A 12,285-nucleotide genomic window follows, 5' to 3' on the forward strand; every position below is an offset into this window, starting at 1 on the left:
CTCAAAGTAATGTGTGAATAATAATAGGAGAGCTTGCAAGCTCAATGAATGAGTGAATCCGACAATAAAGTGCAATAAAGTCACATAAAGGTAAATATATAAATAAATCACCAATGCCAAATGTAAAGTGATGATGTGCAAAATAGTCCTATAATAAATGAATAAACAAATAAATAAATAGGTGTTGCCAAATGGAACTGCTGGTATTAGGCCGGAATCACACTAGTGCGTTGCGTTTTTGAGCTGCGTTCCCGTTGCGAATTTCTCTAGAGGGTGTTCTGCGGATCAACTGCGGTTTAGCTGCGGATCGGGTGCGATTTATAAAAAATAATTATTTGAGCTGCGTTTTTGGTGAGGGCCAATCATTGTTAGCTGTGTGATGATGTAGGTAATAAAAGGGAGTGACCTTTCTTGAACTCTTCCTTTTTCACGAGCATTCAGTATAGTGTGGAATAGGATTTGGATTTCCTAAGAAATGTGTGCTGCCCTGCCCATGATCATGCCTACAGTTGTTGCTGCAACAGCAGCAATCTTGATGGAAGTTGAAAGGAGGAGAAGGAGGAGTAGAAGAAGAAGATACTGGGTTCATCCTATCATTGCAAATAGGGATGAAAGAGGGCAGTTCATTATATTATATGAAGATCTCCGTGGGCATGAGGACAAGTTTTTTAATTATACACGCATGTCAATAACCAGGTGATTATTTATTTAATTTTGCTAAACATTTTCTTTCTCCATTGTTCCATATTAAATTTATAATTAAAAATTTTATTTTTGTTTGAAGTTTTGATGAATTGTTAGGACTAACGTACCATAGTTTGGAGCGCCAGAACACATGCTTCAGAGCAAGCATCCAGCCTGCACAAAGATTATTAATCACATTAAGGTACTTTTCCACACCTATGTGCATTTTCAAATTGATGTTGAAGCATGTATTCATTTTTGGTTTCAACTATCCAACATCTGTACTTATAAATGAACAACCAGACATAAGATGCCCAAAAATATATTTATTTTTTACTTCTTTCACAAAAATAAAGAAATAGACAACATATTTTTGCTTGGACTAATATAAAAAATAAAAACTTTGCCTTCAAGTTTTCCTCTGGATTAAACTTTGATTCAAAATATGCACACATGCTTGTTTACTGTGGGCATAACGTAAACTTTAGAGATGTTGATATGTTTTGGGAAATAATGGTGTGTCTGAGGAGTATTGACTTGCTGAGGTAGATTCATCAATCTCGGTGCTTGAAGCATGGCTAGACTCGACATGGTGCTGTGGCACATGGTGCTGTGGCACATGGTGCTGTGGCACATGGTGCTGTGGGCCATGTTGCTGTGGGCCATGTTGCTGAGGCACATGGTGCTGTGGGCCATGGTGCTGTGGCACATGGTGCTGTGGCACATGGTGCTGTGGGCCATGGTGCTGTGGGCCATGTGTCTGAGGCCCATGTGTCTGAGGCCCATGTGTCTGAGGCCCATGTGTCTGAGGCCCATGTGTCTGAGGCCCATGTGTCTGAGGCCCATGTGTCTGAGGCCCATGGTGCTGTGGCACATACATCCCCTGCATTTGTGTTTGTGGCATAATTGAAGGGAATGTGGATGGGATGGGATATGGAGTTCGCCTCTGTTGTACCTCATATATTGAAGTTGGCTCCTGAAAGCTTGAAGTGTAGGATGGAGGAACATAGGGGTAAGGTTGGTTTCCTGGGTCTGGGTACTGGCCTGACATTGGTAAGTGTATGTGTGTTGTTTCTTTAGTTACATATGGCCTTTCCAATGTATGTTGCTCGCTTGGCACTGTAAATGACTGCAGAACGTGTTCTACTGTGGTTCGCATTTCTAAATATCTCTCAGGTAGAACTTTTTTGATCAATGGTACAAAATTAAGCGCCAGTATTGTAGCTGGACATAAGAAAGCATCCACCTTTCCAGCCATTTGTTGTAACATCTCTAGAAGACGCTCGCTTATGTCCATCTGCGATACTGGCGTTCGCTTACGTGCCACTTTGGCAGGCCGCGCAATGGTTGTTGGAGCTGAGGAGGGTCCAGGCATAGGCTCAGGCAATCCAGAGTCAGTCTCTGGGTTTGTGACCCATAGATCTGACCCAAGTGGCATTTCAGGTATTTCCTCATTTGGATCAATGCAAACTGCTGGCACGGATTGGGCCTCAGATTGGCTCTCTGGTTGATCCTCCAGGACATCCTGTTCGTCCCAACTTGCTTCGGTCCTGTTTTTATTAAAAAATAGAAACATTACTAATGCTAAATATATAGTCACGATACATAGATGATGTAGAGGATAACTTACTCTCTCATCTCTATGAGTGGTTTCAAGAAGGCAAGGTCCTCTGCATACATATAGGGTACTCTAGCTGGTGCCCCCGAGCCACTCCTCACTTCTCTTAGATGTTTGTTGTATTTCTTGAAGGCATCACGCATGCTTCGCCAACGATTCTTGATGTATACCACTGTAAAAAAGAGAAGATAATAATTATTTAATATTTCTTATTTGTTCAAGGTACCTAGCTACAGGAAATTCATTTGGAAGTCTCCACTATGAGTTTAAGGTTGGAAAATCAACTATATCTGGCATTGTACATGAAACATGCCTTGTTATATGGAATGTACTAAAACCATTGGTCTTCAAAAAGCCTACAAAAGAAGATTGGTTGAAGATATCAGATGAATTCTGGGAGAGATGTAATTTTCCAAACTGTGTGGGAGCCATCGATGGCAAGCACATACGCATCCTGAGGCCATTTGATAGTGGGAGTCAGTTTTTTAATTATAAAAAATATTTTTCGTTTGTATTAATGGCAGTGGTAGATGCCAAATATAATTTCATTTATATTGATGTGGGTGCTTATGGTAGCAGCTCTGATTCTGGTGTATTTAATCATTCCACATTTGGGAGAATGATAAGGGCGAATAGTCTGGATTTACCAAACGATTCCTCCTTGCCCGGAACAAATGAGCCAGCCCTCCCATTTGTTTTTGTAGGGGACGAAGCGTTTGCCCTTGGTAAAAATCTTCTTCGACCATTCTCAAGTAGAGCGCTGAGCAATGATAAAAGAATATTTAATTATCGGCTCACTAGGGCACGTCGAGTAGTAGAGTGTGCATTTGGAATTCTTGCCAATAAATGGAGAATATTGCACACCGCCATCAATCTCAGTTTGGAGCATGCTGTCTCTGCTGTGAAAACTGCGTGTGCACTGCACAACTATGTGCGAGAACGTGATGGAATTGATTATGAGGATTCCATGATGCATAATATGGAGGCGGCACAGTGGAGTTTGACTAGGGGCACTAGCAGTGGGAAATTGATTCGAGATCAATTTCTTAATTACTTTCTATCGCCAGCTGGCGAGTTACCTTGACAGATGCAGGCAATTTAAAACCAAAAAATGTGGTGTTGTCATTAAAATATATCGCCCTTTAAATATTAAAACATAAAATACTAAGCTAAAAATGTCACTATGTGTAATTTGAATGCATCTTGAAAAAAAAAGATTAAAGTTATCTTTTGGCAGCATATTAAGGACTCTGAAGTGATTCTCTACCTGCAATTGGACAAAAACACCAAAAATTGGCTTGGTGATACTGTTATGTGTGTTCTGCTGGGTGTCATTGTACAGAGGATGATGTCTTTGTAAGACCACCATGGCCAATAACGTCATAATAGGATGACAAATACAGATAGTCACTCCCCCAAGGATCTGCAAACATACTTGGTAAAGTGAGTTTACATATTTTGGTGATAGACACACGCAGACTCATACAAACAATGACCAAGGGTGTGGGAATGAGTCACGTGCCACCAGCAACACGGGGACAGGGTGCATTAGGAACACCATGCCAAGATATAAAACATGTGGCATGGTATGGGTTAGCAGACTTTACATGTCCACACAGAATGCATGCTTGGATAAAGGCCTGCTCTGGATTTGTGGGCGGTATGCACTGTAGTTATTGGGGTCTACTTAGAATTATAATTTAAGAAGTTAGGGAATGAAAAAATAAAACAAACTTACCTTTGTCAGCTTGAACTTGGGATGAGCACATGCTCCACTCTGGCAAAAGGCTTTTGGTAATTTCAACCCAGGTAGTTTTTTTCAATACATTGTCCTTATATTTAGGATGCCGGGTGTCATAGATTTGTGGGTTCTCCCTGACAAGGCGGATAAGCTCCTCGGAATCCACACAGTCCTTCACCTTAGCAGTGACTTTTTTGCTCCGTTTTTTGGACATGGCTACTCACCTCAGCAGCATGAAACAGACAGAGGAGGAACTAGGAAAAGGGGGAGGTGGTGGAGGAGAAAAAAAAACTTCCGTTCAAACCGCAACACACCTGCGATTTAGATGCGTACCCATAGAAGATAATGGGACTGAATTCGCACCTGAGCCGCACCGCAAGACATAAAAACCGCACGCGGTTTGGAGGCAATGCGCAGTGCGGATGCATCGCACATATGTGAACCAGCCTCATTGAAAACAATGTATTTTAAAATGTCCTGCGATTTGGATGCGGTTGAAACCGCACTCAATTCGCTTAGGTGTGAACCTAGCCTTAATGAATTTCCACTCAATCAGATGAGGATGGTTGACAGATGCATAAACGTATCCCTTACTGGGCTCACAGGACTCTTACCTCCAGGCCGATAGTAAAGGGCATCTAGTATAAACCTCACTGGCAGTCCTCTATAGATAGTTTCAGCCAATCCTCCTTATAAGCAGGTAGACCGTCTCCTCAGCTGATCCAGATAGTGCTCAGACCCGAATGGAACAAGGGAGAGAACAAAAGGAGGGACTCCAATAGTGAAGTACAGTAAGACTCAGGGATACTTCACTATTGGAGTCCCTCCTTTTGTTCTCTCCCTTGTTCCATTCGGGTCTGAGCACTATCTGGATCAGCTGAGGAGACGGTCTACCTGCTTATAAGACTGATTGAGTGGAAATTCATTAATACCAGCAGTTCCCAATTGGCAACACCTATTTATTTATTCATTTATTATAGGACTATTTTGCACATCATCACTTTACACTTGGCATTGGTGATTTATTTATATATTTACCTTTATGTGACTTTATTTCACTTTATTGTCGGATTCACTCATTCATTGAGCTTGCGAGCTCTCCTATTATTATTCACACATTACTTTGAGTTTTTGTTTCTTTTGTTTACACTTACCATGTTTGTGTGATACATTGCGCAGAATCCCATTTTTTATTGATTTTTGTATTTGTGTATTGTAGACACTATTAGGTTTTGCTGCACTGTATTTTTTTTTTTTAGGTTATTACTTATTGAGGGTCCTTATTAGCGCAAAAGCACTTGTCACTTTATACCACTTCCCTATTGCTCTTTAAAAATTATTTGAAAATGTAATAAAAAATAATAATAAATCATTATAAAAAAAAGAACTGAAATAATAGCTTCAATGTATCATGGTGGTGGGGGCATGCTGTACTTATCTAACAAATCTACTAACTTTCAATCTAGATAAAATGTATTATAATCTTGTCATCTGGAAAATCATTATATCCTATTAACCACTTTAGCCCTGGAAGAATTGTTACCCTTTCTGATCAGAGCACTTTTTGCGATTCGGCACTGCGTCAATAAAAGCAATATTATTTATTTTTGCTATATTAAATATCCCCCAAAAATATATATTTGTTTCTTTTCCCAGTTTAGGCCAATAAGTTTGGTAAAACAATTGCAATAAGCGTATATTGATTAGTTTGTGCAAAAGTTATAGCGTCTATAAAATAGGGGATCGTTTTATGGCATTATTATTTTTTTAGTAATAGCGGCGATCTGCGATTTTTATTGTGACTTATGGCGGACACATTGGACACTTTTGACGCTATTTTGGGACCATTGTCATTTATACAGCGATCAGTGCTTTATATGATTACTGTGTAAATGACACTGGCAGGAAAAGGGTTAACCACTAGGGGTCGAGGAAGGGGTTAAGTGTGTCCTAGGGAGGGATTCTAATGGTGTGGGGGCTGGGCTACCAGTGACACGACACTGATCACTGCTTCCGATGACAGTGAGCAGTAGATCAGTGTCCTGTCACAAGGCAGAACAGGGAAATGCCTTGTTTACACAGGCATCCCCCTGTTCTGCAGCTCTGTGACATGATCGCGGGACACCGGTGGACATCGAGTCCGCAGAGGCGCACAGTGGCAAATTCAAAGCAACATACCTGCCATTCTGCCTACGTAAATATACAGGAGGCGGTCAGCAAGCGGTTAACAACCTATAGATTTCAATAATTGAATTTAAATATCCTATCAACAACGTTGAGCTGCAAAGAAAAGAAAAATGCTCATCATAAAATAAATTGTTGTATTTGATCCAAGTGAATCTGTGCGATAAACTGTGTGCTGAGCGACAGCTGCTGTAGTGCAGAGACCAAGTGGCCGCTGCTGAGCTACAAAACTGAACTGCTGAACTGTATTGTGCTGCTGTAAACCATAGATCAGACCCAAATAGAGATCCACATATGAATACAGGGTTGTATTCCCCTACAGGGAAGGCCCAAATTCTTGTGGGATGCCTTCTGTCCTTCAGTTCTTGGAACTGCATTCGCCATCATCCAGTCAGAGAGGTATTGTGGTGTATCTCCAATCCGTATCCACCTTAAGTGTGGTAGTGGACATTCTCTGTGGGGACTTCATCCAAGCATCAGGAATGATGAGAGACCTACTGGCCACCTTGATATGTTTTTTGATTGTCATTTCTGCTGCCTGCTGTGGGGTTCTGGCCAAGGAGATTTCCCTTCTATGTATCAATATTACAAATACGTACAGCCAAAAGTGAGCTCTCCTACTAAAGGCCCCAATGGTGTTATGACTGAGCTAATAATGCCAGTGGCCTAGTTAGGGCCTTTGCATACTAGATGGACCTTACAGTGGCCTTTCACTTGTACACCATAGTGCTTTTTTTTCAGCCTATGCTTATTGAATTTGTTATCTTATGGTCTCTCTCTGTAGGTCTTATCTAACCCTTGTTAAACCCGATTCAACAGTTCCAGGTGTGTCAGTGTATATCAGGAGATCCCCTCCCCCATACCTTTTTAGTCTCTTGCTGCCTAAATACACTTGCACCAGCATTGGCATCATTGTTGTGCAATTCTTTACCCAAATAAAATTGAGGTCCTTTTTTTTTCCTCACAAATAGAGCTTTCTTTTGGAGGTATTTGATCACCTCTGTATTTTTTAAACAAAAAAAAGGCAAATTTGAAAAAAAAAAAAAAAACTAATTTCTTCATCAATATAGGCCAATATATATCCTGCTACATATTTTTTGTAAAAAAAATCCCAATAAGCATATATTGATTGGTTTGCGCAAAAGTTATAGGGGCAGATCCACAAAAGGATTACGCCGGCGTATCTATTGATACGCCGGCATAATTTTAAATTGCTGCGTCGTATCTTTGTTTTGTATCTGCAAAACAAGATACGACGGCATCTCGGAGGGATCCGACAGGCGTACGTCTTAGTACGCCGTCGGATCTTAAGGTGCAATATTTCGGTGGCCGCTAGGTGGCGTTCCCATAGAATTCCTCGTCGAGTATGCAAATTAGCTATTTACGGCGATCCACGAACGTACGTCTGGCCGGCGCATTTTTTACGTCGTTTTCGTTCGGCTTTTTCCGGCGTATAGTTAAAGCTGCTATATGGTGGCATACTCAATGTTAAGTATGGCCGTCGTTCCCGCGTAAAATTTAGAATTTTTTACGTCGTTAGCGTAAGTCGTTCGCGAATAGGGATTTGCGTAGAATGACATCACCGTCGCGAGCATTGGCTTGTTCCGGGTTAATTTCGAGCATGCTCACTGGAATACCCCCACGGATGGCGCATGCGCAGTGCAAAAAAAAACGTTGTTTACGTCGGGTCACATCGTATTAACATAAAACACGCCCCCATTACATCCATTTGAAATCCGCGCTCTTCCGCCGCCAAAGATACACTACACCGCCGTAACTTACGGCGCAAATTCGTTGAGGATTCGAAAAAAAAAAGTTGCGACGTAGTGTATCTTAGATACGCTGCGCCCGGCAGATTCTTACGCGCAGGTATCTGCCCCATAGCGTCTACAAACTACGGGATAGATTTAGGGACTTGTATTTATTTATTTGCTAGTAATGGCGGTGATCTGTGATTTTCAGCGGCACTGTGACGGACAAATCTGAACCAAAGTAACACTTTTTGGTGACCAGCGACACCAATACAGTGATCAGTGCTACAAAAATGCACTGATCACTGTATAAATGGCACTGGTAGGGAAGGGGTTAACACTAGGGGGCAATCAATGGGTTAAATGGGTTCCCTGGGAGGTGTTTCTAACTGTAGGGGGACATGTTACACTGGAGCTCAGCTGAAACACGATCTCTCACTTTTCCACCCTGACAGATCAGCTTTGTTTACATCAGCACACCGCTGATCCATCTCTCCACAGAATGATCAGTGGGTCGCAGCGGCCATACTGGCCGCCGGACCCACTGATTGGCTCCCGCTGTGTCCAATCACGTGCACAAAATCATGTACAGGTATGTGATTTTTCACACACCGGGCCGCCCTGCCGCAGCAAAAGTATGTGGGGAGGTCCAGAAGCGGTTAACAAGAAATATCTAAATAAAGCCCTTCATTGCAGAATGATTAGGCATTTTTATATTTATAAGGATTGAAAGCAACTTTTAAATAACATTGTCAAAATAAAGATTTTATGGCATTTTAGCAATTGGGTTTAAGATTTACTTTATCTTAATCTGAAAATTTTTTACCTAGTATGAGTTCTGATCTGAACTTAGGAGTACAAGCACCAAGGGGCCAAATACTTTCTTATAGTTTTTGTGGATGGGTAAAGTTTTAATGCTGACCCTCTCTATCTGTTTTGGGGACAACGTTTTACCAGACAGGGAGTGATGGAAATTCTGCAATAAGGACACTTAGACAAAAGTAAAACTTTTTTTTTATGTTGCTGTTTGAGAGTTCTCCTCATTTCCTCTCTTGTGAAAAGGTTTCCTTGGGATGACGAGCAAAGGAGAAATCCGGAACCTGGCATTGCCACACAAAGTAAATTAGTGGAATGAGAAGGAAGGTAGATGACCAGGTAGACAGCACTCAAGTAAAATATTTTATATACAGTATATATGATCAGAGTTTTCTGAGCCGAGACAGACACAGTTACAACTAACACAAAAGATGCAACAAAGACTAAGGCCCCGTACACACGAGAGGATTTATCCGCAGATACGGTCCAGCGGACCGTTTCCACGGATAAATCCTCTAAAAGATTTCCGCTGATTTCGATGGGATGGAGTGTACACACCATCGCATTGAAATCCGCACGGAAATCCTCTGCCGATGACGTGTCGCGCCGTCGCCGCGATTATGACGCGGCGACGGGCGAGACGCTGTCATATAAGGAATTCCACGCATGCGTCAAATCATTACGACGCGTGCGGGGAATCCCTTTGGACGAATGGATCCGGTAAGTCTGTACAGACGAGCGGATCCATCCGTTGGAATGGATTCCAGCAGATGGATTTGTTGTGCAGCACAGCAAATATCCGATCTGCTGGAATCCATCCCAGAGGAGATTTCTCCGCGGAAACAGATCCGCTGGCGTGTACACACCATAGGATCTATCCGCAGAAACCCATTTGCTGGGATTTATCTGCGGATGGATTCTATCGTGTGTACGGGGCCTTACAGAGACTTACAGACATGACACAGATGTGAGGATGACCCTAGTCAGCCGGTCAGTACGCCTACAAGGGGGAATACTCAGCAATAATAAAGACATTGATTGTTTGAAAAGATAGGTGTTGAAAGAAGGGAAAATAATGAACTAAAAGTGATAACTGAAAGGGAAAAGGGGAAGGAGGGAATTGTGCACTGGAAACTGACAAGGAGATAGGGGAGTGAGTGGAATATATGCCTCAAACTCCTCCCATAAATTCAGCACACCATACTGGCCTTCTTATTTATGATCAACGTTTTCCGGGCCGAGACAGACACAGATACAACTAACACAAAAGACGTAATAAAGACTTACAGGCACGACACAGACCTGAGGTGTGCCCTGGTCAGCTGCCCAACTTCCTTGTGACAGGAGCTGGGACTCCATGCCTGGAGGCAGCTGATGACGCACCTATACGGAATGAGTGACCCGAATACAGACAGGGGTTAAGCCCTAAGTTAACGAGGCGAATATGTACATGTTTTATAAACTGAATAGTACCAAGAGAACGGTAATAATAGACTATCACTGGACTTGTTGGGTAAGTGACAGGTAACAATTGGTCCAGAACTGCGACTGGGCACCACTCGTTGAGAGTCTGGAACAACTTGATGTCCACACCCCTACTGGCCTGTTGCATCTTGGACACTGTTAACCGCTTGTCGACCAGCCGCCGCAGTTTTACGGTGGCAGGTCAGCTCGGCTGCGCAAAATCACTTGCATTTCAGCCACTAGGGGTGCCACGGGCGTGATCACCGCCGGGCACCCGCAATCGCTCATTACAGAGCGAGAAACGGGAGCTGTGTGTGTGTAAACACACAGCTCCCGGTCCTTTCAGGGGGAGAAATGACTGATCGCATGTTCATACAATGTATGAACACGATCTGTCATTTCCCCTAGTCAGTTCCCCCCCCTTCAGTTAGAACACAAATAGGGAACATAATTAACCCCTTCCTCGCCCCCTAGTGTTAACCCCTTCCCTGCCAGTAACATTTTTACAGTAATCAATGCATTTTTATAGCACTGATCGCTATAAAAATGCCAATGGTCCAAAAATTTGTCAAAAGTGTTCGAAGTGTCTGCCATAAGGTCGCAGTACTGATAAAAATCGCTGTTCACCGCCATTACTAGTAAAAAAAAAAAAATATTAATAAAAATGCCATAAAACTATCCCCTATTTTGTAGACGCTATAACTTTTGCGCAAACCAATCAATGAACGCTTATTGCGATTTTTTACATAAAAAATGTAGAAGAATACGTATTGGCCTAAACTGAGGAAAAAAAACGTTTTTTTATATATTTTTGGAGGATATTTATTATAGCAAAAAGTAAAAAATATTCATTTTTTTTCAAAATTGTCGCTCTATTTTTGTTTATAGCGCAAAAAATAAAAAAACTGCAGAGGTGATCAAATACCACCAAAAGAAAGCTCTATTTGTGGGAAAAAAAGGACGTCAATTTTGTTTGGGAGCCACGTCGCAGGACCGCACAATTGTCAGTTAAAGCGACACACTGCCTAATCACAAAAAGTGGCCCAGTCATTGACCAGCAAAATGGTCCGGGCTGAAGTGGTTAAATGTAACACAAAATTATCCTGATGTTGGGATAGGCGGCCCATGTGTAGTATCTGTGAATTGGGACCTTTATAATTAAACTTGTCTGGATGTAGGAAATCATAGAATGCCAAGTAGATAGCAGCTTTGATTACTAGACTTGGCAGAAAACCAAAAGGGGACAGTGAAAGCATGGCAGACATATCCCTGAACATGGTACTAGACACGGCTAACTGTTTAGCCTCAGCCACTGGTTGTCACTTCTGTATGCCTCAAAGAATGCTTTTACCATGTGGGCCACAAACAGAGAAGGCTTCTCTGGGTTCTGCAAGGACAAGAAGTGTTGTATGACAGGTACAACCTAATGTTATTGTGGGACAACTCCAAATCTGTGTGACAATGCGACACAAATGCCCAAACAAATGTAATGTCACCTACACCCAACCTGGGGTAAGAGAGACTTGGAACCTACAGAAAGTGTTCCATGCAGTATGGTATACTTTTAAGGTATTGCGGGACAGGGATTAATTTATCAGATTTGTGGCATTTGTGCAAATGACTGCTTAGTACATTATCAATGTGGGATGGGAGACGCTGTTGAATCGGCTCCTGGGTTCTTCTTTGATGATCTCAGCCATGGCCAGATTGTCAGTGAAAAAAACTACTGTTTCCCCTACCCGAGCTTCTGCTACTATGGAATACAACTCAAACAAGGAGGAAGTCTGACTAAACCCAGGGATCAGCATAATCTCTTGAGGCCATGGACCTGCGAAAAAGTGGGGGCCAAGAATTGCTGTGAATTCTGTGGAGGCTGCAGCATCCATAACTACATAAGGATAATAGGTAGAAGCTACCGGAATAACCATGGACACATCATTCCAGTTATTCAGGAAGTCATCCCACAGCCAGATCAGGGACCTGGCCCTGGTCCTGTGCCTGCAGTAAAAATCCAGAAGCTGTGAGTT

At 42.2% G+C, this 12,285-nt stretch overlaps 1 protein-coding gene across 1 annotated transcript; it reads left to right on the plus strand.

The window, feature by feature from the left end:
* Positions 1 to 294: 294 nt before the first annotated feature.
* LOC120916806 (protein ANTAGONIST OF LIKE HETEROCHROMATIN PROTEIN 1-like) lies at positions 295 to 3,386 on the plus strand. Its single transcript, XM_040327744.1, has 3 exons — positions 295 to 696; positions 785 to 886; positions 2,525 to 3,386. The coding sequence occupies exons 1-3, from the start codon at positions 476 to 478 to the stop codon at positions 3,384 to 3,386; spliced, it is 1,185 nt and encodes a 394-aa protein (XP_040183678.1). The 5' UTR covers positions 295 to 475.
* Positions 3,387 to 12,285: the final 8,899 nt, after the last annotated feature.

This window comes from Rana temporaria, chromosome 11 (genome assembly GCF_905171775.1).
Source record: "Rana temporaria chromosome 11, aRanTem1.1, whole genome shotgun sequence".
NCBI classification, from domain to species: domain Eukaryota; kingdom Metazoa; phylum Chordata; class Amphibia; order Anura; family Ranidae; genus Rana; species Rana temporaria.